Here is a 19,866-nt window from a genome sequence, read left to right on the forward strand (position 1 = left end):
TATGCCGGGAATGTTGTAATGTCACGTTAAGTGCAACCTGACGACTGCTCCACGGGTCCGTTTCGGAAGATTTATATATCTTATGCGGTTCATGAATCTCTAAAGATTTATGAAAGTAAAGAAAATGACAAATCCTTGTAGCTGTTATCATGCATCTTTAGTCTTTATAAATTGTAAATCTCTATAGATTCGCGAATTTCATGATAATCTCTTGAGTTTCATGAATCTTAAGAGAAACGGAGATTCTTGAATAATTTGATGAATTTATAAATATGTCTTCTTCTTCTTCATTAGCACAACAACCGTTGCCGGTCAAGGCCTGCCAGTACCCACTAGTAAAGTTGGCTTGGCTTTCAGTGACTTATTGTTACCATAAGCAGGATAGTCAGTCCTACGTATGGGAGCACGGTCTATTCGGGGCTTGAACCCATGACGGGCGTGTTGTTAAGTCGTTCGAGTTGACGACTGTACCACCAGACCGGCTCTTATAAATATGTATGGATTCAATAATCTATGACAATTCATGAATCTTAAACACTCTTCATCAAAGATTCGTTCAGGTGCATGAAGCTGTATCAGAGTTGACCATCTCTACAGCATATTATTATTATTATTATTACTATTATTATTATTATTAGCAAAGTTATTACTGCCTCAGAAATAGAAACTCAAGTAAGAAAGAATTCGAATAACTCATCTTGAGAAAAGTGGAATTTCTGGGGAAGAAAGCATGAATTTCACGATATATATATTATTAAAACCATTTTTTTATCAAGGAGGAAAGGTCCAAATTAAAACCAATTGACAGCAACAGAAAATAGCAAAATGTTCTTAAAGCACTATACAGCATTGGCTCAATCGCACTCTTTTGATACAGAATGGTTACATAAATCCGTATGTGCAACGTTCCAGTACAGCACTGAGCGTGCATGTGCGTGTAATTAACGTAGCATAACAGTCGTGTCTAATCAGTGACACTGTTGTAATCGCCGACAATAAGCACAGAAGCAGTAGCTGATTATGCAGAGCATATTCATATTGCGGCGCAAAACGAACCAACAGAAACATGGTGGAACACATCCAGCGTGGCCTCCGTTCACTAGAGGCGGACCACCGCTCTACCATCATCGTCGCTCCGATCATCGGCCGGTTCAATTGACCGCCCGGTGCATTGCCACCACCCGGTAAAGTGCGTGTAGAAAGGGACGCCTCAATAATGGGCAAAAAAAAAAACTCGCTCGCACACACACACACGCGCGCGCTCGACAATCAACGAGAAAACCTCAAAGTGCATTGACCGTCCAAAATTCGTTTCAAATGTCCAGAAGCTTCACCGCCCCTCGCGCCCACACACACACACTTCCGCGATGTTGCATCGCCGCGAATGCCGAACACAACGCACACACACGCTGCTGCTGCTGCTGTGGCGTTGTGAATTTGGAAGTTGTGTGGTGGCGCGAATGCCGCGTTGTTGCTTCATTGTGGCTGTCGAATTAGAACTGGTTCTGCAGTTTGCGTAGGTTTGCTGCACTCGTACGTGCCCGCTCGCTCGCTCGAATGGGCGCCGGATGGATGGCAAGCGGATGGTCGCGCGTAAAACGGAGGAAGAGCGCACGGGCGTGTGTGGCGATGCGTGAGATATGCAAGTGAGTCAATGCACGTACCCCTTGGGTGCGTACTGTGTGCAAGCACACGGTGCGTATCTCTATATATGTGTGTGTGTGTGCCTATGCTCGTTTCTAAACGATCGCTTATCGCTCGAGCTAGGCGTAATCGTGTACAAGCTGGAAACAACATTTTGGAAACACATCTGCAATGCTTGTGAAATGCATTGGCAGGAAGCAGTGATCGATGATTATCATTTCAACACATAAGAAATTGTCATTTGAAGTGTGTATAAATAATTAAAATATTCACACAAATTGACTTACAAAATAAAAAGAAATCATTTCCATTAAAAGCTGCTTTATTTCTGAGATTGTAAGTTATAGAAGAAAAAAAAACAAAATAATACGCTTCTAATTCCGTACAATGTTCGACCTCCTTTTGCATTCCACACTTGAGCATACAAAGAGAACGATCGATTCCAGCAAACAACATGCAATTGCTACCCTAATTCGATCCTCCTCTTCGGCGAAACGGCTTACAATGCGCTTCAACATTGCCAAAAATTAGAAACGAATCCCTTTTCAAATGCCTATTCTCAAAAAGAAGGCTTTTCAGTGTCCTGCTGCTCCTTCTTCTCTACCATTGTGTGTGTGTGTGTGGAAGAAATTGTCAACAGCACCATCAACTTGTAGACAAAAGAGAAGGAAGCACAACAGAGGGAACAGAGGAATGAAAAACACAGAAATTGCCTCATCAGCCTCTCTATCTACCCAGAGCAGCAGCAGCAGCAGCAGCCACAACCGAAAGCATACCGACAATGCCTGCAAGCGCATTATGTGTGCTCGCTGTGCACGGTAATGTTGTTATTTCTTCTTTTATTGTGGTTATTTAAGGTTATAATAATCGACCCCGCCCGATGCAACGCTGCCGCCGTGCACTTTTATCCCCATTTTGCTGTTGCTGTTGTGTGAATCTGAATGGAAGAAGCAAATAATGCGTGTGTGTGTGTGCAATTTTCTCCCTTTTGTTCCGTACGATTGCACCTCCCCTGGGATAGCGGGCGCGGGTGGGTTTTGAGAGTGTCATAAACGTACCCGGGGTCAAAGGCAAAAGAAACCACCACCGAAAGCCGGGGTTTTGTTGAAGAAGGATTGAAGTGAAACAGGAATAATAGAGAGAGAGAGGAATGGGTTGTCAATCCTTGTTGTGGACGAAATGCTTCTCACAGTTCCTTCCTTTTGCACTCCTACTGTAAACATCCTATTTCTGAGCGCTTTTTTTCCTTTACTTTAACCCCATCATCAGTAAGGGAAAGTGAGTTTGGGTCTTTCCGTTCTTTGTGCATTCGTCGTTCGATACCCTTAATTTAATTTTTAAGCACAGCTCTCCTCACGGGTGCACGGGATCGTTCAATTTGTCAATTTTTGCCATTGTGTTGGCGTGTTTCTGTACCCCGTCCACCACTACCTATGGGCTGCAGCATTTTTTAGATGCTTCTCTTTACCCCGTTCTCATTCATAATTACGTCAGGGTGTACACGAATGCGCGAATTACCCTCGAACAAAAAAGAAGGTATAATAGCAAAAAGGAAGGACAACGAGATCAGGTAGGATAAGAAAAATGTCCTTTTAGCAACGAAGTAAAAAATTTAACGAACAAAAAGAGGCGTTATAGGCGGGACACCAGTATTGAGCGTTCGCAGCTACTTGCTACCGTGAGCTGCAGGGGTGACAAAGCGCGATTTTAGGGTAAAGGTAAGTTTCATTCAGAATGCACTCAGAATGTACATTGGTACAATTATGCTGCTATCATTTCCATTCATGCGTCTTTCCGCAAACCATTGACCATTCGATGCATCAATGAACCCGTGAAGGTAGAAAAGCATTTCGATTCACTGCTCGGGTCGGCACCAAACAAATCATCAATAACAAATATTTTGTCAATTTAATTGAAAGGTTATAGAAGAGTTATGAAAATAAATAACATAAACATAAACAAAAAAAAAGAAAATACAATATTAATATTGATAATATTAATATAAATGATATAAAAATAAGCAAGCTAAATCAATGACTTACCTGATGCTTCATTTATCCTGCGTGGCATGCGCACCTGGGGCATTTACATGCTGCCCAGAACAATTACTTCGCTCCAAGATCAAGCTCATGCCTATTTGGAGTTTGTACACAGTAGTAATACTATTAATGTGCTGCAAATATTAAAACAAAACGAAAATAAGCTGAGTTTAATACACAAACAATGCGAAAAAACCAAACAGAGTTTTAAAGGCGATTATTTTGCGTGCTAAGGGTCGAGTTACAGATCGAGTAAAAATGAAAGTGATTTTTATTTGTTTTTTTTTTGTTATATTTCATTAAATATACATCAGAATATGGCTTATCGCACATCAAAAGGATATTCAATTCCCCAACTATTTAGGCTATAAATATTAAAATAATAAAAAAGTAGTCCGAAATATATTCAAAATATGAATGAAATGCTTTTGTTTGTGATTCACCGCTGATAATTATTTTTTACCAAAGCGGGAATTCACAAGGAAATGCATTCAATTCATATTTTAATATGTTTCATATTTCGAATAGATGGAGAAATGAATTTCCTTTTTTTTGCGATGTACGATAAGCCTTATTCTGATTAATGCTTAATCAAATATAGCAAAGAATCATAAAATGTCACGTTCGAAAATCACTCGAACTGTAACACGGTGTACAAATGGTCTAACCACGCTTGCCAAATGCTTGCCGTTGTACGGGGCACCAGGCGTCCGCTTGAATTGCATCGAATATTATGAAACATAAGAATAGAGACATATTTATGAATTAAATATCATTTGATTATCACCGTTCGTATACTTTTCAAAGATTGAGATAAATTTGAGAGAAAAAAAAACATAACACTCTCTACAAAGTAATACATTAACAGAACTGAAATCAAGTAAATAAAGCATATTTTTAAAAATATATAAAAAAATCATAAAAATAACTACAAAACAGATACGAACGCAAATTAACTGCCTATCTCCCTCTACTCTCTTTCGCCTCCCTCGCGCTACCGCACGGCACTTGTGCGACCGTAGTGCTAGTTGAGCATGATGCTAACGATTATGGTCAACGAATGCGCCAATATAATCGACGTGGCGTGTCACGTTGAATGCTGACCTCCGCTGCACCGATAGAGGAAAGACGGAGACAGAAACAAACACGCACAGCAGCAATACAGAGTGAAACAGTAGATAAATGAAGCATCCATTGGGCCAGGAGACGATAGAAGCGATATAGAAGCAGAGAGCATAGAAATGCGCTAGATACACGTTTTGTGTGTGTGTATCTGTGTGCGTGTATGCGTGTGAGTGTGTGTGTGTTTCTCTATCGCTCGTTTTGCTGTGATGAAACTTGCCTCCGACAACAGCAATTTAGCCCTGTTTGTTCCGATCTCACTGTGCCTCTGAGCGTGTGTGTGTGTGTGTGTGTGTGTGTGTAGATATGCTAGCTTCCATCCCGCTCGCCCGTCCCTTCACCATCGCACACAATTCGCTCGCACACCGAAAACTGCATCTCGCACAAGCAAGCACAAGAAACCAGCGCGCGGGAGAGGGGCGAAGAGAACTCAGGCTTTTCCATTTGCCCGCGATCGTGCTGCACCCCGTGTGCGAGAACTCACGCGCATCGCGATGCACCCCGCGGGAGGAGGGGGGGTTGCTCACATTGTGCGTGCGTGAGCCATCCCCTCCACAAACCGGCCCGGCGGCTGGCTGCCGGTGAAGGTTTTGCGTGCGCGATCAACAAAACCATTTCCCCCACGCCACCGTCCGGTGCCGTTGCAGCCTGCGTGCATAAATCGGTCCGGCGGTGAGTGCACCGGCGTGAGTGGTGGTCCCACCAAAACCCCCTCTTGGGTCTGCCGAATAATTTTTGTGCGAAGGGCACAGCACAACAAAAAAAAAAAAAAACCCCGAAGGGCTAGCTGTGTTTTTGGTGGCGCAAGCGACAAACCTTTAGGGTCGGCGCAAGCGAGAGGACCAAACCCTTAACAGGGGAAGGTAAGACAGGTTTGTTGCGCTCGGCGAACAAAAGAGATAGCAAGAACACACAGCAGAGAGAACTGTTTGGCCGACTCGCGGCGGCACTCCTTCCTTCCCCTATGCGATGCTGCGCGGTGCAGCATAAAAAGTGCGCCCTTTCCAAGTGCGCAAAGAGAAGTGCGGGAAAGAGAGCGAGCATTTTGTGTGTGCGTGTGTGCATGCTGAGAGCAACAGGGATAGGGAAAACCCCCTTCGAAAAAGGGCGCAGATTCACTCACCCAAGCCCAGCCCTGCGTGCAGTGAGCAAGGCATGGAAAGGGAAAACTGCCAGTTGCGAAAAAGGGACAGGAACGAGGAGCGCCGTGAGTGACGGGTGGCAAAGGATCGTGCATCTTTCGTGCATCCTTTTGCTGGGCTGCTTGCCAGCCGGTGGTGCAAGCGAGACAGTGCGACGAGTGACCCGCTGGTGGTGGTGCTGGTGAGAGTGAGCAGGGGTCTGTGTGCAGTCCCGCTCTGCGCTACTTCCAATCTCCCCCGCCAGTGCCATCGACAGCGGGTTTTGACTTCGGGCAATTTTCGGTACGGTGGGCTCTGGTTTTGGCCGCAACCGTTCTCGGAATCAGAAGCGAAAAGTCCGCTCATTGGCAAGCACGTGTGTCCGCGAACGATCGAAAAAACGAGAGCGCACCAGCGGCCGGGCCGATAGATACGGCGTTTCAGAGTGTTGCAAAGTGTCCGTGGTGGGGCAAAGTTCAAAATTGCATGTGCAGTTTTGTGAAAGCGCGTACGGGTTTTTTTTTTCGGCGGTGGCAGCAGCGAGAATTTGAATTATTAATTTAAAAACAGCGAGGCGCGAGTGCAAAAGTGCATCAAACGAAAAAAGCAAAAAACAAATACAAAAAAAAAAAAACGGTACGATACGTTTCGAACGCAGTTGTGCATTTAAATCTCAATTTAGCAAAGTTAAAAACACACACAAGTGAACTAGTAGTAACGGGATCATCCTCTCCTCTCGTCGCAGGTGTACGTGACATTTGCCAAGTCAGCCAGCCAGTAGCACGGGCGGAAGTTTGCGCAGACGACCTTCCCGCGCCACTCCGGAAGTATGGTCGCGTGTATGCAGCGACACACAGCAGTGCAGTGCAGTTCCGGTGCAAAGGTGCAAAAGTTCGTAACATGGTAACATGAAAGACGTGCGCAAAGCGAAGTAGATGTAACGACAAAAACAAACGAAAACAAACAAACAAAAGAAAAGCAAAACGAAACATTAGTGAAATTAAACAAAAAAAAGGAAACAAACGAATGCAAAAAAGTGAAGCAAAAGTTGAAAGTGAGAAGAGAAAAAAGTGCAAAAAAGCAAGTAAAACTTTACAAGTTTGTTGCATTGCAAGTGCATTACACAGTGAGTGAAAAACTGACCAACGATCGCATCGAAGAAAGCATAACGAATGTAGCGAAGTAACGAACGCGTTAGAAGAAAAAAGTAACAACAAAACAAAAGTGGCGTAAAAAAATCGTCGTGCGCGTACCCTAAACAAAAAAACAAGCAAGTTTTCAGTCCCATCCCTAAAAAAAAGAAGCGAAAAAGCGCCTCACAGTAAAAGTTCTTCACCTCGCACAGCATTAATCAAGCAACGCCACCGCCTAGCAACTTCTGGAAAGAAAGTGGCTAGCGATTACGTGAATTTTCCACACATCTTCACATTTCTGCAATAACTTTTTCGGACCTAGCTGTGCTTGAGGTTATCAAAATTTTTCTCGCCCTTTACCCCCATTTAAATCATCACCCTTCATCCCCACACACACCAACGCGCGGTTGCTGTAGTACACGATCTCCATTCCGAACGCCGTGTGTGTAACGACGAAGACGACGACCCACACGCATCAACCAAGTGTAGCTGTGTGTATGTGTGCAGACACACGGTCGTGATGAGCGTGAACTTTGGTGAGCAGGCGGTTCGTTTTTTGTTGTTCACGAAACGGTTCTGGCAGTGATTACGGCGACATAAGGCGATTTTCCAGGACAACGCTAGAAGCAGACGATAGCGAACGGTAAGTTGTTTTTACTTGTTTTTTTGTTTTCTCTCTTGTTGGTACAATTGCACATGTTTGCTGGCTAGACGATCGTGTGGCATATTTACAAAACGTCTCAAAAAACGAGATGTCTGCACGAGGTACAACTTTCTCCTGCAACACCAACACTCCCTCGTTAGTCTCAGTTGCTCACAGAAGAAAGACAAGCGCATATGTTCGCTAGAAGCGATAAGCAACGCGGGCGAAGAATTAGGCCAAACGAAGGCAGAACACACACACACACACACAGGCCCGTCTGCACACATTGCACAATTTGGACGGTCGTCTGCGAATAGAAAGCGAACGGCGGAAACCAAACACTAAACAGAACGCAAACCCGACGTCTGCGTACTTCAAGGATCACATCCAAAAACATCCTTCGAAATGTGTGCTGATCACACACATGTTCGTTGCCCTGTGTTGCTGTGTTCTGTGTGCGTTTTTTTTTTATTTTGCACTCCAGGAATAGAGGCCCGTTTTCCCGAAGGACGGCGTTGAATGCCGTTTTCAAGAAACTTTCAAACATCGTGTCGTGGATATTTGATCTTTTTTCGCGTCAGTTTTCTCTAAAATCCTGAGGAATCGGTTTGTCTGTCTGAGGGCTGCTAGAACTACCCAACGGAACGCTGCTGCCGTTGAAGGCTGTTGTGGGAGTCGTTGGGTTTCGGTGTGTTTCTCCTAAGACTATGCCAAAAATACGAATGCGTTCCATCACCCCGTGCGCAAACTGATAGTTTGAGCGAAGCGCACAATTTCTTGGAATGTGCGATAGAGCGTACACATTTACACAAGATACGGCATTGGTGACGTGAATAACTCCGCACAAGATTGTGCATTATCAGCAGCCAAAGCCCATGACGATTGGTGGTGCTGCATTTTTGGTGATCTTTTCGACCGCAATGATGCAATGACTGTGCAGGTTTTGGGTCGTTCAACAGACACAGGCCTTGGGAAATTGTGTTCTTGATGATGAGAAACTCATCTTCACTTTCCTTTTCGAATCCCGCTGTTTTCCCATCCCTTCCTGCTTGAGAATCCGTGCGAAAGTGAAGCGGAAGAATTTGCATAAAACTTTTCCTCCCATTTATCGTTTGCTGTCTAATCTTGTTTCGCTTCCCAAAACAGTCCTTTCATTCCCCTTCGACAGTGCAGCATTACAGAAACATTTGCATAACCAACCTTCGCAACCCGAGGGAGGGATTTTTAATGATCTGTTCGAATGCATCAAAGTGCATCCTAGGCATAAAAAAATCCCATTTGAATGCAATAGAAAAGATGATCCTACCCCGTTTATTGTGCGGACCTTTAACCTCAAAGCAATAGGCATCGGGTTGTCTAAATTCCGCTGCTTTCCATCTCCTCCGCTGGTTGTTGGCACTCAACAATGGCAAAGAAGTGATAGTTTATTTGCACCCCTTTTCTTCTGGTTTTTTTTTGCCCTTTTCACAAAGAAAGGCAACGAAAAGAAGGGAGGGAATGCGCACGCAATGGATTTGTGTCCCGAAGCAACACACACACACACACACAAAAGGAGGAAGAAATAGAATCACGACCAAAAAAACGAAATGAACCGCAATCAAACTGATGATCTTCGAATTTGAAGAGTTTGCGATGCGCTGAGGCAGACACACACAGAGGGAACTGCATAGCCGTGGGAAAGCCAAAGGTTACCTTCTGGTGGTTAGGGGTGTCTGCTTTTTGCTCTTTTCTTCTCCTGTATTAAGTGACGTGACGATTTTTCGGGGGAGTGGGTGACGTCAACGCAGCCAAGTCGAGGCAAGTTGTGGCACCACACAGGCACCGTCAGCAAATTGCAAAAAAAAAAAAAAAAAACGCAGTCCCAAAATCGTTCCCTCTGCTGCCGGAGTTACTTTGCCGAAAGCACCCAAAAAGGTCGTCCGTTTCGCAATGTCTTTGCTGTGAGTGAGTGTGAGTAATTAATGGTAGGAGCTCGAGACAAGGGTTCGATGGCAGGGACCCTCCCGGATCATTTATCTCGGGGGTCGCCGCCGGTGCGCAGTATGCCGGTAGTGCTTGTGCACTGTCCCTCAGCCACCATCTCAGTCCCAGCGCTAGAAGCATTTGTCAATAAATCATTACCGCTTACGATAGTATGGAATTGATGTTGATGATGATGATGATGATGCTGGTGCGATCTTGTGAGGATGGGAATTTGCTGACCCCGAGGACATTAGGTCCCGTCTGTTTGTCCAGCGATCCGCACATCCCTTCTGCAGCACGCTCCTGCATCGATCCTAATTCGACCCACATTATACCTGCAACGGTATACGGAGAGAGAGAGCAAAAGGCACCTTGTTCGCCTACTAACCCAATATTGCACAACCGTACCGTCGTGTGTGTGTGTATTGGCTTGTTGCGTGCAACTTTAATCCTCCTGCTATTCACGCTTATCCGAGGGAATGCAGAAAGGACGACCGATGAACTTGATTTATTTTGTTTCCGATCCTCTCCAGGTTGCATTTGACCTGCGCGCACAGCACACGCATCCCTTCTTCGCTGCGCAAAGTGCAAAAATCGCTTGCCCTTTTTCAAATTCTCCTTCGGTCTGGGCACGTTTTTTGTTGTTCTCTTCATTTTATTTTCCTCGCTCTATTGATGGTGATCCTTTTTTTCTTTTTTTGGCAAGATGCGTGTTTGCTTCATTTTCGCATTGTTCTTCGCTTGTTAGGTTTGTTGCTGTTGAGCTTTTGGCACTTGAGGATAAAACGAAACCGGAAAAATTGGCATGAGCATTCAAAGTCGAAAAAGGGCCGGAGCCGTTGGTCGCCAAATTAGGACATCAGGAAGTGGATTATAAGGCTGGAGGACAAAAAAATTGGCTTACATTTTTTTTGGCAAGCACGTAGAAACCCGATTTCACCCAAGAAAACACACTTGCTTTGGGTTATTTTTTTGTTTTTTCCTTAAACTCTCTCTCTCTCTCTCTGGCTTGAACAAGTGTTTCGTTTTTCTGTGCTGGAGGACCCTTTGTGAAGTGGAACCTTTTTTCATTATTATTCTGCTGCTGCTGCTGGTGCTTCAGACACCAAGATAAGGATCGAAATGGACGGAAAGCTGCCCGCCGAAGGAAATGGCGAAATAAAAATGCAAAGAAAAAACAAGATAAAAGTCGCAACAAGCACGGACGCCGTCGGAGGAATGAAAGGATTTGGCAAAAGCTCCTGACTTTCTTCCATTTCCGTTGCAAATATTAAACCGTCTGAATCGGTGCCCCTTCTGCACAGTGCTCTCTTGCAGAAGTGTCTCTCGTTCCCTCTCTAACACCTACTATCGGGCATGGAAGAATAGAATTTGGTTGCAAAAAAAAGAAAGAAAAACAAAACAAAATCAAGAAACACAACAATAAAGGCAACTCGTCGTTCGTCCCTAATTTGTACACTAAAATTGGCGGAGCACGGTTTAGTGGTCACGCGATGTGCGATTTCGACACGATGCTAACCCATTCCACCCGTCTACCATCCAATGTTCCCTATATGAGGTTTCGGCCCCCTGTACACCTGTGTGTAGAAGACAGCAAGGAATAATCAGATAAGCCAGTGGCAAAAGTCAAATCCACCATGCCCCGTTACCGTTTTCCGCTCCGATGTTGTTGCTGTTGTCCCTCCCAATATCAGCGCCATGCTTTTCCGGCCACCACCACCGGTTTGATAACCGGAGCTAATGGAACGGATGGACCGGTCCGGAGCCCAGGAGGTGTTGTTATTTTCGCACGATATTCGCACTCGGGCGCCGGTTTCGTCTTCAAAATACACAATCTTGCGCCGTTGCCGTAAGATAACGGCCCCGATGGGTCAATTTTCGGCAATCACGCTTCCGTTACGGTGCGCTGATATGCTGCGACCTAGAGCGGGGTGGCACCATGCACACACACAGACGCGCGCGCACGGCTACCTTTGCGATTGCGATTATCAGACACATTCCGGGCTCCGCGTGACTCACGGCACACTTCCACGAGGCGTGGAGCGGTGGTGGATACATTTCGTCACTCAACCTCCCTCGCGTAAACAACAACAGAGGGCTTTCGTCAGAGGCGCTCATTTTGCGACGCAAATGTTGTTTTTGTTCGTCGCGGGAGGAAATGCTCGTGGACAAGTGGGCACAACGCCATTGGCAAAGTGTAATTGTACCGCAAGGGGACCCTTGCAAGCATTTTTTTGTTTTTCGCAGGCACTATTCTCTCTCTTTCTTTATCCTTTATCCTGAGATGAATGTGTACAGTGTTGTAGTGTACTAACCGGTAGAATGGTTTCCTCTTATTCATCCCTTTTCACCCCAGCGAACGTTCAGCTCTGCCTGCAATTGCGCGGCATACACACCGTACAACACCGATATACATCGACCTCTCCCCGCCTCCGGTAGGCGACTCGACTCCATCACCATGGGTAGCAGCGAAGGGCAAACGTACTGTCTGCGATGGAACAACCACAAATCGAACCTGGTCGAGATACTCGACGCGCTGATCAAGATGGAGTGCTACGTCGACTGCACGATCTACGTCGACGACCAGGTCCAGTTCAAGGCGCACCGGGTCGTGCTGGCCGCCAACTCGCCCTACTTCCAGTCGATCCTGCAGGACGTGCCGATGGATCACTGCAGCATCCTGTTCCCGGGCGTGCAGGAGTTCGAGATGCGCGCACTGCTCGAGTACATGTACACCGGCGAGGTGAACGTCACCCAAGCACAGATCCCGCGCATCATGAAGATCGCGGAACAGCTCGAGGTGAAGGGCCTGTACGATATGGCGGACCTGAAGGGGCGCTTCAGCAAAATGGTCGATGTGGATCAGCTGATGCGCGACCGTGACCCGGCCACCACACTGCACGCGAGCAGTAGTAGCAGCAGCAACAACAACTACACCGGCAAGGGTTCGTCGTCTACTGCTACCGGTGCCGCTGCGGGTAGTAGCACAGCCGGTGCTGCTGCAGCAACCGCCACATCCTCCTCCTGGCGCGACGTACCGCCAACCAGCAGCAGTGGCAGCCATTACCCCCACTACCAGCACCAGTCGTCGCCGGTCATTTCCACCTCCACGAACGTGTCACTCGCCCAAAGCAGCAGCTCCTCGCCACCGTACTCGTACAAGTCGCCCTACTCTAGCCTGTACTCCCGCAGCCCCGGCGCGGTGGAGCGTGATCGCGAGCGGGAAGAGCGTAGCCGCGACCGTTCCGCATCCTTCTCGCACGCGCCAGCCACGACCTCACCGCCGCCCCATCGCACCCAGTCCACGTCCGCCGGCTCGTCCGCCTCCTCCGTATCGGCACAGATCGCACTGCAGTCGCAGACCGCCAGCAGCAACCACCAGTCGTCCTCGGCCTCCCACCAGTCCGGCAGTTCCGCCTCCTCAGCCTCCGCGCAACCATCGACCGTGGCGGCGGCTGCCGCCCTGGCCGCCGGTTGGCCCTCCCTCGGCCAGACGCAGCTGCACAGTATGCTCAGCTCGGCGTACGACTCCAGCACCGACATGAACCCGCTCAAGCGCAAGAAGCTCCAGTCGATGTCGAGCATGCTGCGCGACACACCGATCCTGCGCAACGTGCTCGCGCAGGCCAACCCGGCCGACTCGTCGCAGGCGGGCGGTGTGCCTGGGGCTGGGACAGCGCAGGCAACCGTGGCCACGATACAGTCCCAGTACCAGGGCGGCATGAAGTCGGATCCGGACCAGCCGAGCAGTCATCACTCCAACGGCAGTGGTTATAAGGTAGGTGGTTACAGCTCAAGCACCTTCGATTAGAATCTCTCAATAACATTCTTCTTCAAATCCATCTCTTTTCCTAAAAATAAAAAAAAAAAATACAGTCAATCAAGGACCAACCCCACTCACCGTACGCGGACAAATCGTTCGATGACGATCTGCTCGACTCGCCGCACAACTTTGGCGGCGACGCGCGGCTAGCATCGTACGTGCCGCACCAGCAGCAGAAGCCGGAGTGGAAGCGCTACAAGCAGTACACGCGCACCGACATCCTGAACGCGATCGAGTGTGTGCGCAAGGGCATGAGTGCGCTGCAGGCGTCGCGCAAGTTCGGCGTGCCGTCCCGCACCCTGTACGACAAGGTGAAGAAGCTGGGCATTACGACGGGCCGGCCGATCAACCGGGCGCTCAAGCGGTCGCCCAGCTCGGGCGGCAGTCCGGCCTCCTTCCCGTACGGGCTGAGCGGTGCGAGCCACATGTTCGGCGGGCCGGGCAGCGGTGCGCCCGGCGGGCCCGGTGGCCATCCGGGCGGCGACCACCACCAGCAGCTCCCGTCCCAGTCGTCCCAGGAGGACGATGCGGCCGCGGCGGCTGCTGCGGCGGCTGCCGCTGCCGCCGCCGCCATGGCCCACCATCACGAGGCGGGCCGCATGATCAAGCTCGAGCACGGCAGCCACCACGGGCTGCCGCCGACCATCCCGCACCCGGCCGCCGCCCTGCTCGATCCCTCCTTCCTCCAGCAGGCGCTGGAGGCACGCGGCGGCGACATTGCCGGCCGCGAGGCACTGCACGCGATGGCGTTCGCGGCGGCCGCTCACGCCGCCGTCAACGGCATGAGCACGTCCCCGGGTACGCACGGGACGGCCCGCTCGCCGAGCCCGAGCGTGCTGATGAAGTACATGCGCTCCGTGTCGATGAGCTCGCCCGAAGACGATCGGCACCATTCGGCGCAGCAGCAGCAGCAGCAGCGGGAAGCACGCGATCTTGCGGAACGCGAGCGCCGAGAGCATCACAATGGGTCGGAACCGGCCTACGCCAGGCGGGACCACCATCCGATGGAGCAGGACGACGAACCGGGCAGCGACTGTGGCGAACGGCCACCGAGCGGCGGTCCGGCCGAAGGCCAGGACGATCACGTGGAGGATCTGTCCATGGGCCCGAAGCGGGACTCGGAAGAGCGGGGACCATCCGTCTCACCACCGCCGGCAGCGGCGGTGTCCGTCGTACGGTCGGCGGTTACACGGTCCCGATCACCCTCACCTGCACCCTCGCTACCGCAACAACCTCCCCAGCAGCAGCAGCAGCAGGGTGTCATTGTGCCAGCGCCCGGTAAGTTAAAGGAAGACTACAACATCACCATCAAGCGGGAAATCATTGCGGACAGCAATGCGCCCGCAGAATCGTCGTAGAACGGCGGTAGTCCCAATTCGCCCGGAGCAGTCTCCTCCATGTTCGTACTAAACTAAACGTTAAAACCTAAAAACCTTATTCGCCACTGTGAAGGACAAAACGGTAGAAAACTACTGGAAACGGGTAACTAAGTTCACTGAGTTTTTCCACGCCTTTTTTCCCTCCCCTGCAAGCCCATGGGGAAGTACATTAGAGTAGCGTTAGTTGGGCATTTTGAGTTGGGTCCGTTAATGGACCCACCAGGTTTTGCAATAAACCGTAATTCACAAGCGACGAACCCCCTCCCGGGGAGCCACGTGGCTACGATTCCATGCAGGAAGTTGCAAATGTGTGTCTTGAGAGAGCACGAACGAAAGTTACCTTCAACGACGTCATATCGAAACCGATCCCACCAATTTCATTTAGCCGCCTAGAGGACCTGTAGTTTTAGCTATTTTGCTGCATGTTTTTTTTTATCTATTTTGTTTCGTACACTTAGCAAAGTTTAACAGTAAGCAGTATCAGTAGTGCACATTCTACATCATGAAAGCCTCACCATCAAGAGGCATCCATTTACAAATCAGAATCTCTCTTACTAGCTACGCGCCCTCTCTTCGTACGCATTCTCTTTGTCGGCTAAAGTTAAACCGAGAACCTTTATAGACTGAAACGAGTACTCACCGCACAAACCAACAAACAACAAAGATAACCCAACCCACCAACTCCAACAAAGTAAGAAAAGCTAACCCCTATCAATCAGGCAATAGATGATACGTGTTTTGTATGTATGTCGTAAGTGTGCGATTTTCCTTCAAGGCCGCGTTGCCCACACAACGGAAGTGCAATAGAGAGAAAGAGAGAAAAAAAGGAGGAAATTGGCGGCGCAGAAACAGCAGTCGTTTGTCGTTAGGCTAGGCTTGAACCCATCTTAGATGATTTTGGGCTTTTACACCTTCTTGTTAATTGCCTTCTTTAAACCCCTCCTGCCAGGGATGGGGAAACGCATTTTGCTTTAAATGATTTTTGTTTTGCTCTCGTTTCCAAATCATTTGTTTAACTCTCTTTAAGCTGTGCAGCGCGATAGGTTTTAGCTGTTTTCATTAAAGCCTAGCTCCCGGCCTAGTTCGTCGTTTCCTTTGCCGCATCGAAAACCGCAGGCTCTAAAGCCTGTACACCATCGTTTCTTAAAGTTTTGGCAGTGCAACCCCCCTTCGAAAGTGTTAGCGGGTAAAGTGTTGACGATAATATCCTTAGTGACACACGCGGTAGCTTTAGTGAGCGAAAGCACTACCCTAATATTACTACGACTATCCTGGCGTTAAACAAAACAAGACTAAAAAGGTAAAATCGCACCTTTTCCTTAACAGCATAACAATGAAACAAACAAACACGCGAACGAATATTGTTTTATCAGTAGTTACATTAGTTGTAAAAATTAACCAATATTGCGTTGGATGGTATCGCCAAATTATGTACTATTAGTTGTAAGGTTTTTTTTTCCCCTTTGTTTTAAGCTCTTATACACCTCCTCTTCTAGCTTTATAGACGGATATCTATGTTGCCTTTCAATCGCTAACTGATTAGCTTCTATGTGGTTATTAGTTTAACATCGTTACAAGACAAGACAAGAACAGTGGGGTTTGGGGAATGTCGCCTCGCCACCCCCATATTAATTCTACCATTGAGTGCCTATAATTATGATGATTCCTATAAGCTTAGGAGAGAGTTAAACAAAAACAACACGGTTCCTGCATTTTATGTTTATGTTGTTTCCGTATGTCTCCGACTTAGGCATCCGCTCATCACAACCGAGATCGAGATGGGAAGCTAAGGCGGGCGAAGAAAGTACGTTACATTACGTGGAAATGTTCTTCATCATATGAGTTTTCCTATTAGCTAGTTACCATACGAGTGTAAGGCAAGATGTAGATACGAAATTAGTTACACATTGTGAATCGGAAATGAAAACAAAAAAACGGATAAGTTTACACGTTTTTACACTGCTTTACCAGGATGAAGCCATATATCTTACTTTTTTTTACCGTTGCGATGCCCTAGTGAACAAAGCAAGAAAACATATAAACAAGCAAATCAAACTATTTAAGGCATGTAACACAAGTAGTAGTAGTAGTAATGGTAGTAAAAGTAGAGCAAGTAGTAATAGTATACGTAGAAATAGACAAACAAAAAGTAGCAATCAAAAAAGATAAAGTGTATAATACACAGCATGTTGGTGGTTTCCTCATCGTTAAGAATGTGGTAGAGAAGTAGTAAAAACAAAAAAAAACAAACACAAAAAGGCTTTGATGTTAACGTAGCATTGACTTGTTGATAAAGAGAAGAGAAGAGAAGAGAAGAAGGAAATGAAAAAAAAAAACAGCAAAGAAACAAAAAAAATACGAAAAAACTGAAACATATAAAAACAATGCCATATAAACTATATATAAAAAAACAAGCATACAACTATAGATGCAGAACTTCATGTTGAATGCGTATTATTCACCGTACTGCTGCTCAGTATGTTGGTAGATGTTAGGGACACCAGAAATCAAACCCAACGGTGGCAAAAGGGATACAGCAAAAGAACGATAACGTTAAGAACCACTAAAAGCGTACCAATTGTAAGGATAATTATTGAAAAGACTGATTAAGAGAACCTTGTTTGTTGTTACCTAAGGGGATTGGGGACTTTGGAAATGTGTACAGACGCGTATTACGCGAGTGAAAGAGTGAATCGCAAACGATGTAGGAAAGTGTGTCCGGATCCCATTGGTGAAATATCATTGGATCGAGCTGCATTCACACCAAACAACCCTTTTGGTCCCCCCTTTTTTCCCTTAATTGAAGGCATTTAGCGCATGCCAGGCCGATCGTTACGCAAAAGATCCTTCCTAGAAAAAACAAGCCCTTTACGTTACCCGCGCAAATACGCAAAGACTGAGTTTAATATTTACCACCTATACATCCTTTGACCAAGATGGGCCGAAAGGACAGACCGATTGGACGGACGCGGTGCTCCTGGTCAGTTGGCTGACACACACACACGCACGCACACCCAGTAGAGCACCCGCTGTAAGCATGTATTTATTTTGTTTCTTTTCCTTTTTTGTCCCATTATTTTCCTGTTATGATTACAAAAAAAAACTGCGCTAAAACCTTAATGTAATATTCCGGCAGGATTCATATGTGACGGCACGGGCTACCCCCTTTTCGTGAGAGAGTGTGTGTGTATGTGTGTGGATGTATGTGTTTGAATGTCTGCAATTTGTATGTGTGTGCATTTGTGTGTTTGTGTGCCCTTCGAAATGTTGTTTAAAATTCTCAAAATAATTAAAGAAAAAAAAATGTGCTGGGCCGATGCAATATCATCACCTGTGTAGTAAATCCACTGGAGCACATGGAACACGCGGCGGAAGGCGGCCGCGAGCTGCCAGGACCTGCCAATCCTCCAGTATTTGCTAGGCCAGAAGAACTCGAACTCGCGGCAGAGTTGTAAATTGTATGTATTTTTAGCTGCACCATGCGTGTCCCAACCCACCTCCTTATAAACGCCTCCCGCGCTAATCCAAAATTAAGTTTGTGAAATAGTCATTGAATTACTAGAGTGCGGCAAGCAGTCAGGAAGGAATCCTCTAGCGTAAACGAATAGGATAGTCGGAAGGAAGGGGCAGCAAGAGCATGCTTCTCGTTAGTAAAAATGGTTAAATAAAAATGAAAATAAAAATAAAAATAAAACAAAAACATACACTTTATAAAACAAAACAATTCACTGAATAGATGGAAAAGTCCTACCCGATTAGATTCGGTTGTGGAATGCGGGGGAAGGGGATGTTTAGGGGGATGATTACGGGTTTCAGGATCAACCGAACGTTTAGATGAAAGTTTATGCAACTGTGTCAGATGGGAGAACAGCATCGAAACAGCATAAGTAGCGTCGCAGGAAGGCATATCAGTGTTGTGGAAGAGTTGTGAACGTTTGTTACAGCAATCGTTCGTGGAATGTTGCACAGTCGAACCGCAACTCAACTCGGTATAGCTGCATTTGCAAACACAAAAGCATATGAGCATGAACATAATAAAAACTTTGTAGAAACATTATAAATATCATTGTGTTGTTTCTTATGTGTGTGTTTTTACATAGAAAGAAAGGATTTTTAAAGCTGTGCCTTGATATTTCTCGTTTATTCCAGTTTTGATCTATGAAGGTAGTGTATTTTCTTCTATTTTGGGGCTCATTTTGCGTATCTCGGTATAAGATGAAGAGGAATACATCGATGGACAAATCCGATCAATTTTTGGATGGGGTGGTGCAGGATAGAGCTGAGCACTCTGAGTAATAGTGAATGAGCGAGTTGAATCCTGCAAGTGGATGTATCGATTCTACTCAACTGGAACAGTTTGTAAGAGTCTCTTTCTTACTCAATCCATGTTATGAACTCATCTTTTCGTATTTTATCACACTGGTACGTGTAGTAAAATGTGCCAAAAATGTAAGACAATATTATTAATCCGAAAAGAGTATATCACTAGTCACCACAGAGAGTAAATGAGTTGAATTGTAGAAAACTCTGTAGAAAAGGATCTGCAGGGAATTAATACTGCTTTGCATCCTCTAGTCCTTGATCCTTTAGTGATGGGCTATCAGAAACTTTCCCACGATTTCGAACCGTGTACGAACATCGCTACTCCTGCTCCGATTCTGGGTCGGCTCCGACGACTCCGGTACCAAGCTTGACACATTGTACCGATATTCCGGAACCGCTTCCGATTGAAATGGAACCAATTGGGAAACGATTCCACTTAATTTACTTAATTTGAATAATTCTAGTATTGTTTTTCTTTATTTTTCTTACAAATTACATCTTTTGGAAAATTGCAAACCCTCCTGTCGTGGCAGGATCTGTGGGAATATAAAATTAGGCAGAATTCCTAAAGCGAATCATCCTGACAGTTTTAAAAAGCTATGAAGTTCCACCAAGTTCGACACACCTTCTAAACAAGCCTTTAAGTTCCATCGTGAACCCGACAGATAGTACTAATC

At 46.7% G+C, this 19,866-nt stretch overlaps 1 protein-coding gene across 2 annotated transcripts in view; it reads left to right on the forward strand.

Moving 5' to 3' along the window:
* The window catches only part of LOC120957337 (longitudinals lacking protein, isoforms A/B/D/L), a 40,915-nt gene extending 21,983 nt beyond the window's left edge, over positions 1–18,932 (forward strand). For both annotated transcript variants that reach the window (XM_049608729.1, XM_049608728.1), the window contains 3 exons: positions 6,672–7,702; positions 12,021–13,442; positions 13,541–18,932. In XM_049608729.1, the coding sequence (XP_049464686.1) occupies positions 12,123–13,442; positions 13,541–14,845 (2,625 nt within the window). In that variant the 5' untranslated portion in view covers positions 6,672–7,702; positions 12,021–12,122 and the 3' untranslated portion in view covers positions 14,846–18,932. The remainder of the gene's footprint in view (positions 1–6,671; positions 7,703–12,020; positions 13,443–13,540) is intronic.
* The last annotated feature ends 934 nt before the right edge of the window (positions 18,933–19,866 follow it).

The sequence above is a fragment of the Anopheles coluzzii genome, chromosome 3, assembly GCF_943734685.1.
Source record: "Anopheles coluzzii chromosome 3, AcolN3, whole genome shotgun sequence".
NCBI lineage: Eukaryota > Metazoa > Arthropoda > Insecta > Diptera > Culicidae > Anopheles > Anopheles coluzzii.